The sequence below is a fragment of the Pleuronectes platessa genome, chromosome 3, assembly GCF_947347685.1.
Source record: "Pleuronectes platessa chromosome 3, fPlePla1.1, whole genome shotgun sequence".
NCBI lineage: Eukaryota > Metazoa > Chordata > Actinopteri > Pleuronectiformes > Pleuronectidae > Pleuronectes > Pleuronectes platessa.
In genome coordinates, this window is record NC_070628.1 from 16,389,895 (window position 1) to 16,410,444 (window position 20,550).

The window sequence follows — 20,550 nt, forward strand, 5'->3', positions numbered from 1 at the left end:
TCCTGCTGCGATCGGTTCCGAGTGCTGCTACTTTGTTTTCTGTTGTTTAAACTGCATAGCGCCATCTACTGTATAGGAGTCTGTAGTGTAATTGCATTCAGATAGTGAAGTACATGAAGCATAATTCATCTGCAGTACTTCACGTTGTGTAAAGGTTTTTCTATATTTTTTTGAATAATACAATATCATTTGCTGTAATTTATTAGGGCCCGAGCACTGACAGGCACTGACAGACAGTGAGGCCCTATTGAAATTGTAAGGATTATTATTATTATTTTTCAAGCAAATGAACTGGCTTTTTGAGGGCTTTCACATGCTCAAATTCTAACCAAAATTTGCAGAAAATTTGAAGTGTTGAAACTTTCATTTATTTTCTGTTATTTATTTATTATTTATTTATTTATTTTCTTTTATTTAATTAATAAAAATGTTTTTTCCCTGCGCAGAAGGTAACTGCATACTTCCTGCGCAGAAGGGGACTGCGCACTTCCTGTGCAGAAGCGGACTGCGCATGATTAATAAAAAAAAGAGAAAGTTTTTACATTTTTTTTCTTTCTTTATTTTTGATTTGAAATGTACATAGTGTAAGATATTGTTCAATTAATAGGTGGTTGTAGTTCTGCCAAATTTAGAGGTTCAGGATTTTGCCAAGGACACTTCAGCATGCAGATTGGGGAGAGTGGGGATCTAACCGGCAACCTTCTTTTTGGAGGACTACCACTCTACCCGCTAGGCCACATCGCCTGCTCATTCCCATGAGAAACTAAGCACACCAAGAAGATGGACACATTATTTTGTGTGTGTATGTGTGTGTGTGTGTGTGTCTTTGTATGCTGCTTTTGATACACATTTCAGAAAAAAACAATGTATTTTCTACTTTACTACATGTATTTGACGGCCTTACTTAAAAGTTACTTTTATATTTTTGGATTTTAGATACTGGATGATTTAACATGCTTTAAAAACCTATCGTTAGAGAATAACCCAGTAGTTTCCAACCTTGGCTTCTGATGCGTTACAAGAATCACAGCTTGGGACACATTTAATTTAATATAATTCTGAAAATTCATGCAAAACCTTCTAGTATATTACTATTCTAATATTCGGTGATCAAATAAATGACACATTGTTCCCTTCAACTAGCACAAGGAGTAAGAGTCACTCACTACTCATTAATCAAATCAAACCTCCGGCCTCCTGAACTTTTACTTTGAAGGTGAGCTCTCTCTCTGTCCCCCTCTGGATCTCCTTTTTCAAGTTTAGCTTCTCAGGTTGACTTCCACTTCATGCACAGACCAGGTGAGGCCTCACTACTGCACGAATCTACAACAACAACAAATCCCTGGATCTTTGCTGCTTAATTTCCAAGCAGTCTGCTGCTGCTTGTTTCCATGTGATGTCCTGAGGCTGCCCCCTGCTGGCTGCTGGGTTCCTCTGCTGCTCTTGCTTGGTTTGTGCAGCTTGTGATTAACCAAAGTTGTCCGTAAAAGAAAATCTTTTGAATAAATACAAGTAATATACTATAGTACAATGAATAAATATCTGAAGCAGAAAATGAAAATACTCAAGAAAATAAGTATAAATATCTATTTAAAATAAGATTAATAAAACTTAAAGGAATCTGACTGTCATGCTTAATAGTAAATGAAAACCCAAATGATCAATGAACACCTCAATGTTGAAGTGATGCTGAAAAAAAAAAAAGGTTCTTGACTGATCCACAATAAAACCTCGACAATTACAATGTTCTTTTCATTGGTGGCTAAATTTGGGGAAAATGGCAAAAAATAAAATCAATGGTTCCATATTATTTCAAATTGAATATCTGTGTCTTTTGGATGTCACCTTCTTAGGTTCTGCTACAAATCCCTGAACGAACAGCAAAAGCAGTTTTTTTTTTTTAATGCTATTACAATCATTTGTTTCTTGCCTTTGATGAAACAAGTGCAACATGGAGTCATTTGAAGTCAGAAATGTGTGGTATATTACATTTTTACATATTTGACCAGAAGCCTAAGTATATTTTATATATGGCATCTGATCTGAAAGCAGGTCTATTGCTTTGCATGTGTATGTTATGTTTGGACATGTAGACAAATAAAGCATTTACAGGGCTGCTCCTGGTCTTTCCTCCTTTATTTCTGTACTTACAGCTCGTTCAGCTCTTTCTACTCACCCAGACTCTGTTTCTGCTGCAGTGTTTCCTCTCTGTTAGAAGGAGGTTTGTTGGGTATTGTAACTGCTGGATTTCTTCATGCTAGTGTCAGATCTCGATCTTACTTTTTGACGCTCATTGAGACAATGTATGTTGTGATGAGGTGCAATACAAATAAACATGATTAAATGGGATGGGTGCTTTCAGTGTGCAGGGTAGAACAGAACAGAACAACTGTAGCAGGGCCTATATAGGATTCTATATTTACAGTAGAATGAACATCTCTCTACATTTAGACACATTTTCTACGAAATATTCATCCAACTCTACCAGCCTGATACTGGAAGTCTATCTCCCTGTTTCACTTCCTTTCTGTGTTATTCTGGGGCTTTGCGTTTGTGTGCAGAACAATAAACTGCATGATGCTGTGCTTTTAAGAGGAAATGCTGGCAGTGAGAAGAAAGTCAGTTTTTTTTTTTTTGACTGGCAACAGAAGAGAGCCGCTCTGCACCCTGAACTGTGTCCAGTCAACATGAAGTTAATACGTAGCAGATTTGTTGGGACTCTACTCTAACAGAAGATAAACTAGATATATCGGCACCTATGGCATCTCTGGAGAGAAACAACAAAATCCTGCTGAAGTTGGTGCAACAGCCGGGGAACAAGGTGTGTGCTGACTGTGGAGCTCCTGGTGAGTACACTGAACAATATTCATTACCCAAATCTGCATTGTTGTTTAATGTTTTGCTTTTTGTGCGATACATATTTCTATTTATACATATTTTTATATATACATTACATGTGAAAAAAGGTAAACAACTTAGACCACCGTGCCACGTGATGATGTTTGTTAAAGTATATCCAACATAATGTTGTTTTCACCAAATCACTTGTTATAAAAACCTCGGTGAGGGGAAGTGGAGTTGCTGTATTTTCTATGGCATGACCTCATTGTTCCTCCTGTCACTCACATCACATTTTCACCATTAAAACCAACAACAGCTAAAACATTGTCTGTGTCTATGTGTGTGAACGAAAGAGAGACATATAATGTGTATTTGGAAGACAAAATTAAATCTTAACTGCTTGGATCACTTCATTTTATTAACGTATTTGTTATTTCCACATTTGAGACAATAGTATGTCACTGTGGGCTGTAATCATGGCTCCCATTGTATTTGAAGTTCCCACTAACAAAGTGAATATTGTGCCTACAGAGCCGGACTGGGCCTCGTACACTCTCGGTATCTTTGTGTGTCTGAACTGCTCGGGGTTGCATCGTAATTTACCCGCCGTCAGCAGAGTCAAATCCATACGTCTGGATCTCTGGGAAGAATCCCTAGTAGAGGTGGTTTGTATAGTTTGAATTCATCTTTTAGTGGCTTTTTACAGCTATAACAGGTATTTGTTAATCCCTCAGCCAAGGAGGGTTATGCTGTCACTCCTGTTTGTTGGCTGGTTTGTTTATGAGCAGCATTACCCAAAAACGACTGCACAGATTATCACCACAACTTGCTGGAAGGATGTGGCATGGGTCAGGGAAGAACCCAATCAAAATTTGGTGATGATCCAATTAGGGGCTTGATCCAGGATTTAGTTTTTCATTTTCTTTAACATTAAGAGATAAGGTGTTTTTCAGAATTTGTCTTAATTTCTCAGAGAATCATTCATGGACCAATCAGGCATAATAAGGGAAATTATATTTATGGGTGTGTGTGATTTGGTGCAGATCCAAATCAAAAACTGTATCTATGGTGAATATAAATGTGGTTTCATGAGGGGACTGTTGGGCCGCGGAGGAGGTTTGATCAACTATTAGCCTTTCTGGTTTGTTCTATACATTTGTTTGTATATTGCACATTTGGCCATTTATAGACATATTATACATGTTTATAGTTATTGTTTTTTCCAATTGTTTATCGTGTTTATCATTTTACTACACACTAGCAAATAGCCTTTGAATTTTGAGTTTTTGAAAATCAACAATACACAGCTGAGCTCTGGTTTTCAGATTGTTTTCTAATCTCACGAGTTTCATCTTGCAAAAGCAAAGCAGGAAATCCCAAATTAGCTGCCCAGCCTGAATATTACTTGACTTGTTTTGACCTTCTTTTCTCTGGTTTCAGTTCATGCAGGAGAAGGGGAACTCTGCTGCCAAAGCCACTTTCGAGAAGTGTGTCCCTGCCTTTTTCTACCGGCCGCAGCAAAAAGACTGCATGTGAGTAACCGCGGACACCAACCGCTCGCCTCATTAGCCCTGTGGAAGTGAAAGTTTCAGACTCAACAAATACTATGAATGGCAATGGAGCGCTCCTGATGCACACGGAAAAAGGGAACAACCAGTAAGAGTTGGGTGCTGTGGTTTAGATCCTCTACCATAGACAGTATGAGCTCTATTCATTCATCAATGTCAGGTAAACAGGTTTTCAGTGGCTCATGTTTCATCCATGTTTTGTGCTGCTCTCAGAGTTCTCAAGGATCAATGGATCCGCGCAAAGTATGAAAGAAGAGAATTCACCGGAGAAAACACCTACTTTCAACAAGGTTATTGCTCAGGTAATAAACCTTCCATTATAGAAACAGGAAGATTTCCCTGTTTTCTATACCAATCCTATTCATGTGATGTATCCGATGCAGATCTGTTTGAGGCCACACTAATGAAGAAAGGCAAAGACAACAAGCAGTTTCTTAAGAGGATCTTTCTTTTGTCCAAGAAAGACTTCACCCTCAAATACTTCATAAAAGAGGACGTGAGTGGTCCAGTTGCCATATCGTAGTCTACATTTCTGTCTGATGAGCACAAGAACTGGTTAATTCTAATCGTTAAACCCCTCCCACACCTTTCTCCTTAAAAAAAAGTCCAAGGTTCCCAAAGCGGTCATCAGCATGAAGGATCTGAACGCAGTTTTCCAGCCGGAGAAGATCGGCCATGCTCACGGCCTGCAGATCTCCTACCATCAGGACGAACGCATGAGGAATCTGTTTGTCTACCATGAGAGCGGTCAGGTGAGCTCAGCTGCCGGAGCCCAGTGTGGTTTGACCTCCACATGTGAGCGACAGATAGATGACGTGTGTCTTGGCGAATGCAGCAATCGAAGTCTGCAGCATGGACCCCAGTCAGTCATGTGTAGACCTGCTTACCTTTTAACACCATTTAGCTGACCCTCTTAAACTGAACCCTTTAAAATAACTGAAGCTGTCCAGACAATGCAGGTCACGTACAGTACTAGACTTTGTCATTCACTGCCCTTTGTTTGATGCCTTATGCTACAGGTCATTGTATCCCTATTCAATGCCATCCGGGCAACACGCTTGGCTTACCTCCAGAAGAAACATCCCACCCTTCAAGGCAGTGACGTGAGAACATTTTTCATCAGGATTCAACTCACATAGACTGCTGGTTACATTTTGAACTGCAACTTTTGTCCAGTTAACAATACGACGTGTGTTTCTTTACACAGTTTATACCTCAGTTGACAAATCACTGCCTGAAGGAGGGATACATGGAGAAAACCGGCCCAACGGTCGGTCACATATGTTAATACAAAAATGAATTGGATTGGCTTACCTTTGGTACATCTGAAAAACTAATTCCTTTCTTTCTTTCTTTTTGTCTTTCTTTCTTATATCTATCTTTCTTCTTTCTTTGTCTTCCTGCTTGTCTTTTTTCCCGACCTGTGATTGTGTGTGTTTTCAGCAACGAGAGCCGTTCAAGAAAAGGTGGTTCACGCTGTGCTCCATGAACAGAAAACTTCTGTATTTTAAAACTCCACTGGTAAAGAACACAAAATATGTCTGATAGTCTACATTTTATGATCATAGTGATTCAGAAAATACATTAAAAAAAACGACCATCAGTTGTAAAGGAGTCTGGCTTCAAACATTTCATTTTGGAGGAAGACAAAGTTTCTAGGAAAATGTCGCTGTTTTAATCATTTGCAGATATTAGCCTGATATAAAAAAAGACATTATATGTAATTGATTACACGAAAGACCGGGGTTGAGCTACACCTTTAAAAGCTGTCCTTGGCTTATTATCTGGTGCATAGGTGAAAAGGGCAAAATGTGCAAACGTTTCAACCCATGTTGGACTAATTTATTACACCCATGTTGTTTTTATTATGCTTTTATTATGCTTTATAATGCTCGTTCCACGTTTGTCCAGGATGCTATGGAGCGCGGCGCCGTCTTCATTGGCACAGAGAGCCACAACTACTCGGTCTCAGAGAGCAGTGGCAAGAGCTCGAGGGGGGGCCGGTGGCGCTGTGGCATCACCCTGCAGACTCCAGGCCGACAGTTTGTGTTCCAGTGTGACCAGGAGCAGGAGCAGAGGGAGTGGGTGGAGGCACTGAGACGGGTCATCGCTCAGCCCATGACCCCAGAGGACTATGCTAGTAAGATTTAACACCTGATACAGTGCAGCTAATGTCTTCCCTTGCACACCAGAGGGCATAAACCATGGACTAATTGTGCATTTGATTTTGCCTCACTCTCTATTTCCTATCTTTAATACAGATGAAGCCAACCTGATTAGGGGGAAATGAGCAGAACACCTTTTTCTTGAGGTCGTTTGGAACATAACAGACTGATCGCCTCACTTCCAATCCTGCCAGTGAGGATAGAGAGAAGTAGAACCAAAGTCTCTTTACTACCAGCAGGACTCTTCATCTCCACTGACAATAAACTCAACCCCAACACTTTGCAAAGGCTACAGCCTCTGTGCTTACTGTGTTACACTTTGGAGAAGTTCCTGCTGATGAAAGCCTTCTCGTGTGGAGCACCATGAATACACTGGAGCAAAATGTTGTATTTATTAAAAACAGGGTCTGTAGATTTTCACGCACAATTTCACATTTCTTTGTCTGTAGTAATATTGCACATTTTTTTTAATTAAATCTCTCTCACACTCAGTTGCATTTTAGTTGTGTATAGTTGAAATATACATGTGCATATACTTTTTCAGTAATGTAGACATAGCAAACCGATGAAGCCTTTAAACCCTAACGCTATATCTGGGAAATTATTATTTTTATACTATAAAGTCCCTAACTCAAATAACAGATAAGGACATTAAGATAATAGCTTTGATACTCAACAGTGAATGGTGTTCTCATACAACCTGTACCCTGTATTTGATCTGAAACTATGCTACAAGCTTACTGAGAGTATTCCTAGAGAACTTCCCTCTTTACCTCTGGTTGCTGCAGTTACCTTTCTTGGCTGTAGATGGCGGCACAAATTGAAAGGTGCTGCTGAGCTGTGACAAAATATAAGACGTCTCACTCTTCGCCTTTTTTCCCGGTCCCACAAATGTCATGGAGCTATCTAACACAGCATCAGATCAGATTGAGATGAGATAAAACTTCATTGATCCACACACCAGCGGACATCTGGTTGTTACAGCAGCGGGAAGGTCAGAATGAGGTCAAATTAAAACATGAATTAAGCTTAACACAAATTAAAAGGAATTATATCAGGATAATTTAACGAGCATGTAGAAAACAGTGTGTACATACATATACGATTAGGTTTAGGGTTAGGGTGATACTAAAAAGTTATTTTCCGTTAGACATAGTGCAAACATTTATTCCAAAACAAAAATTAGGATCGCAGTTCTCGGCGTGAATACAAAGTGAACCATTAAAGTAGAGGGATGGCACAGTGCAAACGGGGACAGGGAGTGACTCTGTAGTCAATATACGATCTTTGCTCGGTCAGCTGAGTCGGAGGGGCGTGGCGGAGGACACACGCTAACGCTAACGCTGCTGTCACAGTCAAGTGAGGTTAGCTAGCTGAACACAAGCAGAGCCAGCTCGTTGTTGACTGTGTCCCCGGGTAGAAAAGACAGATTTACACCGGACGATATAAACCCAGGACTCGTCTAATGGCTGGTATCGGTCCGCTGAGGGAACCGGAGCTGGACAGGTGAAGGTAGCCGCGAGCAGAGCGAGTCAGGCCCGCAGAGCTGGGAGTGAGTCTCCTTCATCCTCTCAGGAGCCTACATGGTTCACACTGAGGCCGGACACCATGCGAAAAGACGTGAGGATCTTATTAGTGGGGGAGTGTAAGTAAAGCCGACGGTGTGAGAGAAAGTGTGTGTGTGTGTGTGTTGTGTGGTTTTTGTGTTTGAGAGATGGAGTGTGAGAGACAGAAATGGTACCAGCTGCACATGTGATGCTGTCAGTCCCATGATGACGTGTGGACCATTTAAACCCCCACTTTGTAATTAACATAACGAACAATAAAATATATTAAACGTGCAGCAGATCATTCTTCTCTCTTGACCCAGCATCTGCGTCATTTCCCTTCAAAATGATTCCATTCAGTATATGTTGTATTTCTTTGAGCATCCTCCCAATGGCCTGGGAGGTTAGGAATATCTTTGAAGGACCAATTGGAAAATATATATATATATATATATTTAGCATTTCAATTAAAAATGATATGAGAGCCATTTCTCTGTGACCTGAGTTTATATCAGTGCACAAATAACTCCAGAACTGTCAGGTGACATATTCCCTTTTGCAAGTCTCCTCTGCTCAATTAATAATTATAATATCTGTGAATAAAGGTAAGTGTCCTCAAAATAAACCGTTTCATTATCTAGACTTCATTTTATGTTTAGTGCTTGAAACAGAATTGAAAAAGCAGATCGGATCCAGGATGGATCCCGTATCTCTTAGATCACACACCAGACAAACCAAATGACCATGTTGTTTAGTAATGTTCATAACATGAAATCTGTGTCGCCTTGTGGTAGTAATAGTTTATTACTTTTCTTTCCTGCTAAATAGAGAAATGTAGTCCCAACAGGAAAAACATTAACATGACTTATCATGATTTAGTGATGGTTTATTGATTGGGCTGGGAGATAAAACAATATCAACAACCATTGCATTATCATCTGCATCTATAGCAATATAACAAAGGCTCAGTATATTTAATATATAATCATGTGACTTTAATCCTGATAATTATGGAGGTTGACTGATTTAAAATATGTATCTTTAGTAATTTTGGGCTATATCATCCAGCCGTAATTCAAGGAATGCTAAACCCCTCCTGGTGCTCCCTCTCTTCACAGCCAAGGTGGGGAAGACTTCTCTCATCATGTCCCTGGTCAGCGAGGAGTTCCCACACGTGGTACAGAGAAACCTATTATATCAGATATTGATAACACTTCACATCAGGATTAATGAAGCTGTAGCCAGTTGTAAACATGTCTACTTAAGCCATAGTCGAACGTACCACTTGTGTTGTTCCTAGGTGCCCTACCGAGCTGAGGAAATCACCATACCTGCAGATGTCACACCAGAGAGAGTTCCCACGCATATCGTGGACTATTCAGGTAGTTTAAGAACATATCTGTTTCCTCTTTTCCCTCTGAAGTAACTGAAAAATGCGTCTATCTGATGGTGCTTTAACTTCTGTTTATTGATCATTTTGGTAAGGTCTTGGTTAATCATAAATCGTGAAAATCATATATCTTCACACTATTTCCTGATTTGCTACTTGAGAAAGAATTTTTTTCTCTATATTTTAACAATCGTATGTTTGTCTCTTTCGTGACAGAGGCAGAGCAGACGGACGAGCAGCTGTTTCAGGAGATCTCTAAGGTGAGTCAGTGCATTTCTGTGGCAGAGAGAGAAGAGATGTTTTCAGGTCAAAGCTTAAAACGTGTGTCTGTCTCCGTCATAGGCAAATGTCATTTGCATTGTCTACGCTGTCAACAACAAGAAGTCCATAGAAAAGGTGAGTTACCTCTGCTGCTGCCTGCATTTCCATAAATTGTTTGTATTACAGTTACACTTTAAATATGTGACTCATAAATTAGGAGTCGTGTCTCAGAAGTTTGATCTTCTCTACCTTTGTGTCGGCCTGTGTAGGTGACCAGCCACTGGATCCCTCTCATTATTGAGAACACGGACAAGGACAGCAGGTGTGAACTTGTTTAAAAATAGTCCAAAGTTGTGTTTGTCATGTTGGTTTCAGACAAATGAAATAGGGAGACAGAGGACATCTGTTTCTCTGTCTCTGACCTCTAGCACAGATAATTACTACTGCACAATCAACCCAATGGAACGTTTTTGAAAAGAGCCTTTTTCTGCAGCATCAAAGCTTCACAGTGAACAGCAGTGACTGTGCAGCATCTCACATGATCAGATTCAGTTTCCTGCACTCACTGTGAAATGAGCCACTGCTGTTCTTGTAGGAAAAATACAGAAATGTGTCCAAAGAAATCACATATATTTGTCTTAATACTCAATGTTGTGGTTGTGTTGTCCAGGGTTCCTCTGATCCTGGTGGGGAACAAGTCGGACCTGGTGGAACACAGCAGCATGGAGACCATACTTCCCATAATGAACCAGTACAGTGAGATAGAGACCTGTGTTGAGGTGAGAGACGGAACTCTTTGTTTACTGTTGCTCTGGTTCCTCACTAGTGAAACAATAGGTTTCAGTGTGGGACAATGCACTGCTATCAACAATAGAAAAAAATCCAAAGCCAACTGGAGATCACACAACATTTTCTTATTTTACGATGTTCACTTTCAACCAAACAATTTCTCCCATAATATTTGTCATTAATCAGCTGTGTGAGTTTTGTAACTTTATGAACTGCTCGACTGGGGAAGCCTCACGACAGATCTGCTTTATTATCCTCTCTGTTGTGTCCTCTCCTCTATAGATGCTATATTGTGCCTGTGTCCAGCATGCAGTGTTCACAATGAGGAAGCACAGCAACTGCAAAGTGCTGAGTTTCAGTTTTGAGTGACAGTATATTCAGTGCAAGTGGATTTGATACTTGACAGCAGCTCTGAGATGAACTCAAACCCATGTCATGATGGACTGTACTGTGACTCCTTATCTGTCGAACACAATCAAACTGGTCATGTTCACATCTTTCTTTACCGCCCGTCCTGTGTGATCTCCTGTGATCTCCTGGGATCAGAGCTCACTTCATCGCTCTTTAAGCAAATAATCCCAAATGTTATTTGTGTACGCTAGGACCAAATAATGTTGTTTTTACCCAGTCAGTCAGAATCAATAAGCTGTGGGCAGATCTGAAGACAGACTTATCCCATTTGAGTATCTGTTCCATTCATTATGTGGTCACCAGTGTCAACAAGTCAATGTACGGTGGGTTAGTGGTTCTTCAATTGGGGCAAATGCATTTGCATTCACACAGAGAAAAATAATGTGGCCACATGAATTCCAGACCGTCTCCCAGTGAGTTCTGAGTGATCTGATCTCAGGACACATATGGGTGAGTTGTACTTAGCGCTGACTGCTTGTGATCGGATCAATCAGGAGGGATGTTAATACCAGGTCTGAGCAGGGTCAATGACTCTTAACCTCCTCCTGTGTCAGTCTTTAACACCTAACTACTGGCTCCTAATAGGGATTCACCGGTGCTTTTTTCTGATGCTCAGACAGATCCTATGTGTAAACCATGTCTGGCCCTGACTAACCTCTCACACACATACACTGTAAACACAAACACATATATACGTGCACACACACACACACACACACACACACAAAGGGACATTTAGATAAACAGCTGTTGTCTTGCTACTCCAGGAAACTGTTGATGTAACAGATAGTTGTTCACATTAAGCTGCAGCACATTGAGATTTTCAAAGGTGTTAAGATGTTTATATGCTACAAGGCTCTTGAGGTCATTATAGTGCTGGACTGCAGTATTGAAAATCCCAGTGTTAACCGCACTCCTTTCTTCTTCTTCTTGTTATTTGAATAGTGTTCTGCAAAAAACCTGAAGAACATCTCAGAGCTGTTTTACTACGCCCAAAAAGCCGTTCTGCACCCCACCGGCCCCCTCTACTGTCCGGAGAGGAAAGACGTAAGAGCAAAAATACAACTATGCAAAGTCAGCGCCACTGTTCACAGTGCGGTTGTGACCGAGTGCATTGTTTTGCATCAAGGCCTGCATTAGATAATCCCTCTAAATTTACATTTAACAGAATTTCACAATATATTTAAATATCTTTAATCTGAACCCAAAAGTCTGTGTGACTTAAATCCCCAAAAGCAAAATGTTTCTTTTGTATATAAACGTGTGAAATATCTTAAATATAGTAACTTTCATTTATCACCTTTTATTTCCAGATGAAGCTGCTTTGTGTGAAAGCTCTGACTCGAATCTTCAAAGTGTCGGATCTAGACAATGATGGGATTCTTAATGACATTGAGCTCAACTTCTTCCAGGTAAATCAACTGATGGATTTATAAAACTACATTTAGCAACTCAGCTTTTTGAAATAATCTCTTAAAACATTCACTTGTGATCTCTTTGCTAGTTTTTGACATACAATAAATGTCTGATTGTTCACAGCGGACATGTTTCAACACCCCACTCGAGCCTCAGGCGTTAGAGGATGTGAAAAATGTAGTGAGGAAGAATTTAAGTGATGGAGTCTGTGATAACGGACTCAGTCTGAAAGGTAGGAACAAACAGACTGACCGCCTTCATTTCTTTAACCATACAATAACAGAACTGCTTTTCCATTACTATATAACTGTTTTGTATTTATGTGTCCTTCCTCCCCAGGCTTCCTGTTCCTGCACACCTTGTTCATTCAGCGAGGCCGTCATGAAACGACCTGGACGGTGCTGAGGAGGTTCGGATATGACGATGACCTGGACTTAAATCAGGACTACCTCTTCCCACCGTGAGTCCAGAACCTTTTTCTGGTTTCCCTCAGTATATATCAAGGTTATATCGTGTGGCCCAGGCTAAAACTGTATTTTCTCAAGTAAAATGTTCTCCTTTTTTTTTCCAGTTGACACAAACATGAAATTATTCTATCTTCTGTCTTTTTGAAGGAGAGAAAATGATCCCCAGTTGTGCCTTTGGTCAAACTTTCAATGCTGTTAATTTGTTACTAGATTCCTGGCCCAACTTTCCAGGTATTTTCTGAAGTTCATGTCGGAAAACAGCTTAATTAATTTAACACCATAGTTTTTTGCAAAGAAGGATCAATAGTTGACTTAACATGTACACTCTCATCACATCTGAAACATTTCCTCTTTATTTGTGTAGTAATGTTCATTGTGTTCATCTTGTGTCTGTTTCCTTAAATATGTGTGGAAACTGTCATATTTAATTCTCTCCAGGTTGAAAGTCCCTATAGACTGCACCACGGAGCTCAACCACAATGCCTACCTCTTCCTCCAGAGCGTCTTTGACAAACACGATAAGGTACGATCCTGTAAGTCTGGTTCTTTATTTACATCAGCCTCTGCCTCGGAGAGAAGCTGCTCAGTACCCAGCACCGTGCACAAACAAATTCCTCACCCAGAGCTAACGCTGTCCACCTGGCCAGGCGTGATTTAACCCCTCACCGCTGAGCAGGGATTGGCAGGAGCATTAGGCTCGGTCAAGGAGTGAAAGCGGTCGCCTGTGTCAAGATCGGCTTTCAATTATACTGATCAGTGTCCAACTACGGACGTGTGCTTTGGTTTGTCATGTGTTTTTTCCCCGGTAGAGATCTACAAGTGGTAAACAAAGTGAATTACACTGAGTCATATACTGTTATCTACGGAGCAAGTGTACTTCCTGAATATTTCCTAACTTTAGCATAGCTTTTCCATATTTCGGGTCCAGATTCCCTGACCCACAATCTTTGTGTCAAACAGGACCGAGACTGTGCCTTGTCACCAGATGAGCTGAGGGACCTGTTTGAGGTTTTCCCCTACATGCCCTGGGGAGCTGACGTCAGTAACACAGTTTCCACTAATGACAACGGCTGGATCACCTACCAGGGATATCTCTCCCAGTGGACGTAAGGGGCACAATTTAGTATAATTTTAAGAAGCTATGTGTGGAGTGAAAAAAAAAGTTTAACTTTGGCGACATCTGGTGGTCAAATTCGAAAGATGCTGTTGGTTAGATGCCAGATTTCTATATTAATGGATCCACTACTTAGTTTGTTCTCCTCCATCTTTCTCACGTTCAGGCTGACGACATATCTGGACGTCCAGCGATGCCTGGAGTATTTGGGATATCTTGGTTACTCTATAGTTGCTGAGCAGGAGTCGCAGGCATCAGGAATTACAGGTTTGTGACATTTGTAGTTTACATATTAGCTATTATAAACCTACATAATGACATATAGGTCCTGATTGTGTTGTTTTTATATATCAAAAATGCGAGAGTGAAGCAATGCACTGCAATGTTTCTAAGAAAAAATTACATTATTTAATACTTCTTCTTTCCTTAAGTCCTTCATTACACAGTTAGTTAGTAAACAGCACATTGATCTGACTGTTAGTGCTGAGTGGCTGCAGGCATGTGTTGAGTACAGCAGCAGTCTGAACTGATCCATTGACGCCCGTGTGTTTGGGGTTTTGCCCTCTGCAGTGACCAGAGATAAGAAGATCGACCTGCAGAAGAAGCAGACCCAGCGCGGCGTCTTCCGCTGTAACGTCTTTGGAGACGTTGGCAGCGGCAAGAGCGGTTTCCTCCAGGCTTTCCTGGGTAGAAACCTCATGGTAAAACAAACATTGTGAATATATATGGTCCGTATTTTTATAGTTATAGACACAAACATTTCAATGCCTATTTTGCCATCAAAGATAACTCACTGTGTCCTGCAGTGAATAAAACAGTGTTTATTATTGTTTATTATTATTATTAAGCCTTCCAACGCTGACACTCCAAAAAGTTAATATTGCATTACATTATCACATATGGGAAGTATTCCATTTAAATATTTCATGTCATGTCAGGCTGTGTTTTTGTAAATATTAATAAATAGTATGTAATGACTGATTTATGTGACCTTTCTCCCTCAGCGCCAAAAGACGATTCGAGAGGAGCACAGATCCTACTACGCCATCAGCACAACATATGTTTACGGTCAGGAGAAATACCTTCTGGTGAGTATCAGAAACCCCTATGATTTGGATTTCTATCAATTTCTCTAATTGTCGTGTCTAAATAAAGCTCTTCCAGTGATAAAACAATAATAAAGATGGTTATATTAAAAGAATAATATTTAATAATAAATGATGTATTCCATTTAATCATATAACAAAACAATTAAGTACAATATTTTAAAGTGATATCAATTGTGTGCAAAATTGTCAACTGTGAACCATCAAGACCAACCCAGCAGGAGGTTGGCTCTACTTATCTGGCTGTATGTATAAGCCATAAAAAAAACAGATTGATAGACAGTTTTGTCTCTACATGAAAGAGGAGGGTACAGTTTCTCAGTAAAAGTCCCATTGTGTTGTATAAGGAGCCTTTCTTTCCTCTCATGTCCTCTCCTGTCGTCTTCCCTCCAGCTTCATGAAGTGTTCCCTGACTTCGACTACTTGTCCGACGCTGATATGGCCTGTGACATAGTCTGCCTGGTGTACGATGTCAGTAACCCTTACTCCTTCGAATACTGCGCCAAAGTCTTCAAGGTAAAACCATGTGTGCTGTTTTACCAAGACAACTGTTCACTCGTTTAATGTCTCGTACACGACCGTTCCTCACCCTCTCTCCTCCTCCCACAGCAACACTACATGGACAGTAAGACTCCGTGCATGATGATCGCAACCAAGTCAGACCTGCCTGAGATCAAACAGATGTATGGCTGCACTCCCCTGGAGTTCTGCAGGAAGCACAAGATGCCGCCTCCCCAGTCCTTCACCTGCAGCACGGCAGCAGCACCCAGCAAAGACATCTACACCAAACTAACCACCATGGCCATGTACCCGTACGTATTCAAATACTAGATCTAGAGTCTTTAAACTTCCACTAGGTATTTTACACATTAGCCAGGAGAGTTAACTGACTGAAGAACTTAATTATAAGAAGCATTTTTAATTGGTTAATGTGTATTTAGTAAACCCAGCTCATGTTCACAAGTATAAGAGTTACTGTAATTTTAATGTTACAGCTTTGTTATACATTATAGACTAAAGTGAGATATTGTATTTGCCCTGATTACAATATCCTACAAATTATAGTAACTTGTTTGTAAACATGAGGCCCTTTTCTTATTACCATGATTTAGGACATGTAAGGAGTTCATCAACAAAGTAGTTGAATTTGGCATGTGCTTGATGGTACCGATCACTAACTGCTGTTCACCAGTCAGTAATGATGATGATGTCACTACAGATAAGTAATGATATATCTCAGCACCGACTCAATAACCAAACATTCTCTGGAGGTCTTGATGACATTATAAACTAACTTTGGTTAAGAATGTGACCAATGTCACAAACAAATTTCACTTCAACTAATACAATCCCTCACATTTGCTCTGTGACCTACATTAAGGGAGATAGCACCAGTCAGAGTCAGTCTCCCATCACTGTGGCGGTGCAGCCCTAATGTATGAGGATTTCACATGGACTTAACCACGTTGGTTGCATGTTGGTAGAAACTCTCAGTCACAAGAAGATTGCTTTCTTTTGCATGAAATGGAAATTCAGTTTGGTAACTGTTGCTACAACCTGCCTGTGTTTTATAATGATCTGCAAGCTGATTCTACTGGGAGATATTTTTTAAAGACAATCTGTAGTTTGTTTAAAGATTCCCATATGTCTGTGGAAAACTACCGCAGACCACTAATTTTGTAAATCCACAGCTACAGATCATCTAAGAATGAATTCATGTGAGCAGGTGGGGAGGTTGGGATGTTTTTTTATTAGTTAGGAATCATCTAGACACATTTTAAAGTTTAAATACAAAGCTATATCCTACTCGCTATAATTTCTGCTGCTTCATTCCCTCACTCAGAGTAAACATCTTCCCTGTGAGCACATTCCAGCTCTCTGCACGTCGCAGTTTCTGACATCATGCTCCTCATTCTACGTTCCACTGCCCTGTGGGGATGTAGCTTTCAGTCTGATGCAGTGTTTTGCTCTTCAGTTAAACAAATGTTGATCTCACCCAGAGGCTCACACAAACATTTCATCTGAGCATTTGTTTATCGTTTTTCTACACTAAAAAATGAATGTATCTCCCAGCTGAACGATTTCTACTTCTCTTTATGGACCTGGCTCTCATGTGATGAGCCATGTTGGACCCTTGTATTGTTGGAGTCGTCTTTAAACTCTTAACTTTCTTCCCTTCCCTTGTCTGTCTGTGTGTGTTTGCCGGATTTGCTTCTGTATGTGTTTTAATACCCACTGTGTGTGGTTCATGTGTTTCTGTGTGGCTGTCTCTCCTCAGCCACGCCCGGCTGCGCTGCATGTGCACTTGTAACCGGTGCACCTTCTGCCTGTGTCAGAACTTCCTCAACTCTGAGCTGCTCCAGACGGTCAGGGCCAAACTCTACGCTGTCGTACTTGGAAGGTCCTCTTTACCTTTCTGACACGTTATCATCTGTGCCCTCTCCCATCAGTCATTTCTTCCTTTTCATTCTGAAGTTGAAGTTGTTTGGTTTGGAGGGATTGGACTGATTCTTTAGTGACAGGTTCCGAAAGAAAATGATGCAAATTACAACCAATGGAAGTGAATCCAATATTTAACTGTCACTGCCATCCCTTGTACTATTTGAAGTATTACACAAAGGCACAGTAAAATATCAGATTACAGAGAGTAAATTAATATTAATGACTTTAAAATCCATTTAAATTTAAATCCTTTCTTATGTAAATATTTCTTCTGCTTTCATTTGTGTAAATACTGACATGAGTTTTTGGTGTAGCTACAGATAATAATGCACAAATATAATAAGTGACTGTCGTTTGCAGGCTGTCTTCACCTCCAATTGCTTTTTACTTTCCCTTATGAGGAATCTTCCATCAGCTTTTTCTTCTTTTTCCATACAGTATATATAAGTAATGCATGTTTGTTTTTTAGTTTTTTACTCCTTTGCTCTAGTAAATTTGTTTAGTTTAATTTCCAGATTATTTCTCAGGGAATGTGCCTGTAAAAACACTTCAGGGGCTCGAAAGGCAGAAAATAAGTAACTTTTTACTTCAACATGTTACCTTGGCAACAGTGTATGCCATGAAAACCCATCTACTACATAAGAACTGAATCAGACGGTCTGAGACTCATTTGCACACACATTAAAAACACAGCTGTAGTTCATGCACGTAAGCACAAACACAACAGCAGACCTGGAACATTCACTAATGATTCGGTTAAATCATCAGACAAGTTAGATAAAAGAGAAAAATAATCATGGATAAGGACAAGACACTATATATATATATATATATATATATATCCACAATACATACTAAAGGCCCAGATTGGACCCATCTTATGTAGACTATATGGAAAGCATTGTTCAGATAGATGGTCGGTTAGAACATTATTAACGAGTCACTAGCCCTCTGTTCCGTTCCCTTCAAGTTGTCTTTTGATTTTTCTCCCTTTTTCTCCAAACAATCATGTTGAATATCAACATTTTCATCTTTCAATTTTTCTTTTAGAGCTTTCTTCATATTGACATTTTCTAGCAAACTCTTTTTACGAGGATTTTAATCAGCGTTTCCATGTTTGATTTGAATGCTGTAATTCAGTTTGTGTCAATTTCCAAGTTCTTTTCATTGCTCAGTCGCTCGTTCTCAGCCGTCTGAGATGTCTCGTCTTGTTGTCTCATGTCATAACCATAAACCTGCATGTCCCTCGTCTGTGTGATATGCTTCTGCTTCCTTAAGAGGCTCCGTCTCTCTCCTTTCCTCACTTCATCCATATTTTCCCTATATGTACATTTTTGCATCATCTTTCACAGCAACACCTCCGATTACTTTGCCTTGCATTTGTCACTTGGGATTTTAAAATTGAGTCATTAGTGAAAGTGGAAAAAGTAGGAGCTGTAAATTGTGCAGAGATGTGATCAGTCAGCTCCGACCCAGTTATGATTAATAGATGAAGTCTCACTAGACCTAGGCTCTTTCATCTTTCTCCTTGTCATCTCTTTTTTCATCTTGACGTCTTTACTCTAAACTGCTCCTCCCTTCACTTGGTCTCTGTGTTTATCTCCTTTATCACCCTCTCTGTTTTTTACAGACATGTCACTCAAGCAGACCTGAAGAGCTCCACCTTCTGGCTCAGGGCGAGCGTCGGGGCCACGGTGTTTGCGGTGCTGGGCTTAACCATGTACAGAGTGCTGCTCAAATCCCGATGATCCTCCCACACACTGGTCCAGCCATCTTTACCCATGACACATGGCTTCATACACACTAGAGTGACCAGTCACAACCTTAGCTTTTCCCCATTTCCATTGAAAGCCTGTCATTGTTTCATACTTTAAAAGAACAAAGTAATTTGTTTTTGCTGGAGAAAAAAACAACATGTGCAAAATGACCTTAGTGAACTCTTTTTTTTCTTTCCCGTTTTCATTCCATCGTTATTTTCCCTTCTTGAAGATCATTGAAAATTTTTACAAAAACTGTTCTTTTGCTCAATCTGTTCGTCTGCAATTAAATGCATTTGCAAAGTAAAGTAATGTTTTATATTTATATTTAAAGAAAATACCGTAGGCTGCTGATGAGCCACAGTGAGATAACGTAAAGCAATTTTTTTGGCTGCTTGCTGATTTGGAATGAAGAACTTCTTGGTGTCACTTGAATTGGGGATTACGGTGTGTGAGGTGTGCAATAGAGGCAATTTGCTTTTATTAGACTGAACAAGATGTAAATAATGTATATGACATAGTATATTGTACATTTCCTTGTCCAACAGCCAGGTCATTGACTTGCACAAACGTTAGCAGCTATCACTTGTTTCGACAGAACATTGGTTTGTGTTTCATGGCCACGCGCTCGGAGGCAACTTTTTCTTTTCCTGTGTTTGTACATCTGAGCATGTCAGTTTGTCACTAGTGGATGAGTGTGTGGAATGAAAGCTCTCTCTCTCTCTCTCTCCCTCTCTCTCTCTCTCTCTCTCTCTCTCTCTCTCTCTCTCCCTCCCCCTCCTCCTCTTTCCTTCACGTGTTGATCACTCCAACAGCTTGTGCGAGTGCATTTACTCTGCAGCCAACCTGTATATTTTGTGTTTGCATGCAATTACCGACCATATTCAAGTGTTTTAAGAAATCCTTTAAAGAAATGGCCGAGCCAACTTCTCTTCATTGCTTGCCGAATACTCCAGGGTTGTATGTATGTTGACTGACGGGAGGACAGTCGAGTCTTGCTGGGATTCCTGATTCCATCTCTCCTGGTCACAGAAGATGCAATAATGTGGCATGACACAAGGTTCAGTTTGATGTATTTAATCTGCCCTGCCTTTCCAAAAGTTTACAATCAATAAATGTCTGTTACATCTGGTTCGATGGAATTTTTTCCTTTTACCCACATTTTTCCATTACTACTTAATTATTTGGGTATTTCTGAGGAGCACTCATCTATACAGGCGACTTGGAGGCAATGGTTAATCGTGTATTACCTGTAATGAACACGTTGCAGATGGTG

The 20,550-nt window shown here is 40.2% G+C and overlaps 2 protein-coding genes across 4 annotated transcripts; both read left to right on the forward strand.

Annotated features, from left to right (window-relative positions):
* The first annotated feature begins 2,556 nt into the window (after positions 1 to 2,556).
* On the forward strand, positions 2,557 to 7,065 carry LOC128436853 (arf-GAP with dual PH domain-containing protein 2). 2 transcript variants are annotated; one of them, XM_053418746.1, is made up of 11 exons: positions 2,557 to 2,846; positions 3,373 to 3,506; positions 4,282 to 4,373; positions 4,623 to 4,711; positions 4,793 to 4,905; positions 5,015 to 5,161; positions 5,429 to 5,512; positions 5,617 to 5,679; positions 5,853 to 5,930; positions 6,321 to 6,549; positions 6,671 to 7,065. In XM_053418746.1, the coding sequence occupies exons 1-11, from the start codon at positions 2,759 to 2,761 to the stop codon at positions 6,697 to 6,699; spliced, it is 1,146 nt and encodes a 381-aa protein (XP_053274721.1). In that variant the 5' UTR covers positions 2,557 to 2,758; the 3' UTR covers positions 6,700 to 7,065. The 2 variants fall into 2 exon arrangements, with proteins under 2 accessions (XP_053274721.1, XP_053274722.1); XM_053418747.1 differs by having other exon boundaries at positions 2,559 to 2,846; positions 3,373 to 3,503.
* Positions 7,066 to 7,855: 790 nt separating this feature from the next.
* On the forward strand, positions 7,856 to 20,405 carry rhot1b (ras homolog family member T1). 2 transcript variants are annotated; one of them, XM_053418744.1, is made up of 20 exons: positions 7,856 to 8,219; positions 9,240 to 9,298; positions 9,422 to 9,503; positions 9,728 to 9,771; positions 9,854 to 9,907; positions 10,042 to 10,094; positions 10,443 to 10,551; positions 11,918 to 12,019; positions 12,286 to 12,384; positions 12,512 to 12,620; positions 12,728 to 12,848; positions 13,294 to 13,378; positions 13,816 to 13,961; positions 14,136 to 14,236; positions 14,540 to 14,670; positions 14,974 to 15,057; positions 15,469 to 15,591; positions 15,685 to 15,887; positions 17,354 to 17,476; positions 19,148 to 20,405. In XM_053418744.1, exons 1-20 carry the CDS (start codon positions 8,183 to 8,185, stop codon positions 19,263 to 19,265), a joined length of 1,983 nt encoding a protein of 660 aa, XP_053274719.1. In that variant the 5' UTR covers positions 7,856 to 8,182; the 3' UTR covers positions 19,266 to 20,405. The 2 variants fall into 2 exon arrangements, with proteins under 2 accessions (XP_053274719.1, XP_053274720.1); XM_053418745.1 differs by lacking the exon at positions 17,354 to 17,476 and having other exon boundaries at positions 7,860 to 8,219.
* The last annotated feature ends 145 nt before the right edge of the window (positions 20,406 to 20,550 follow it).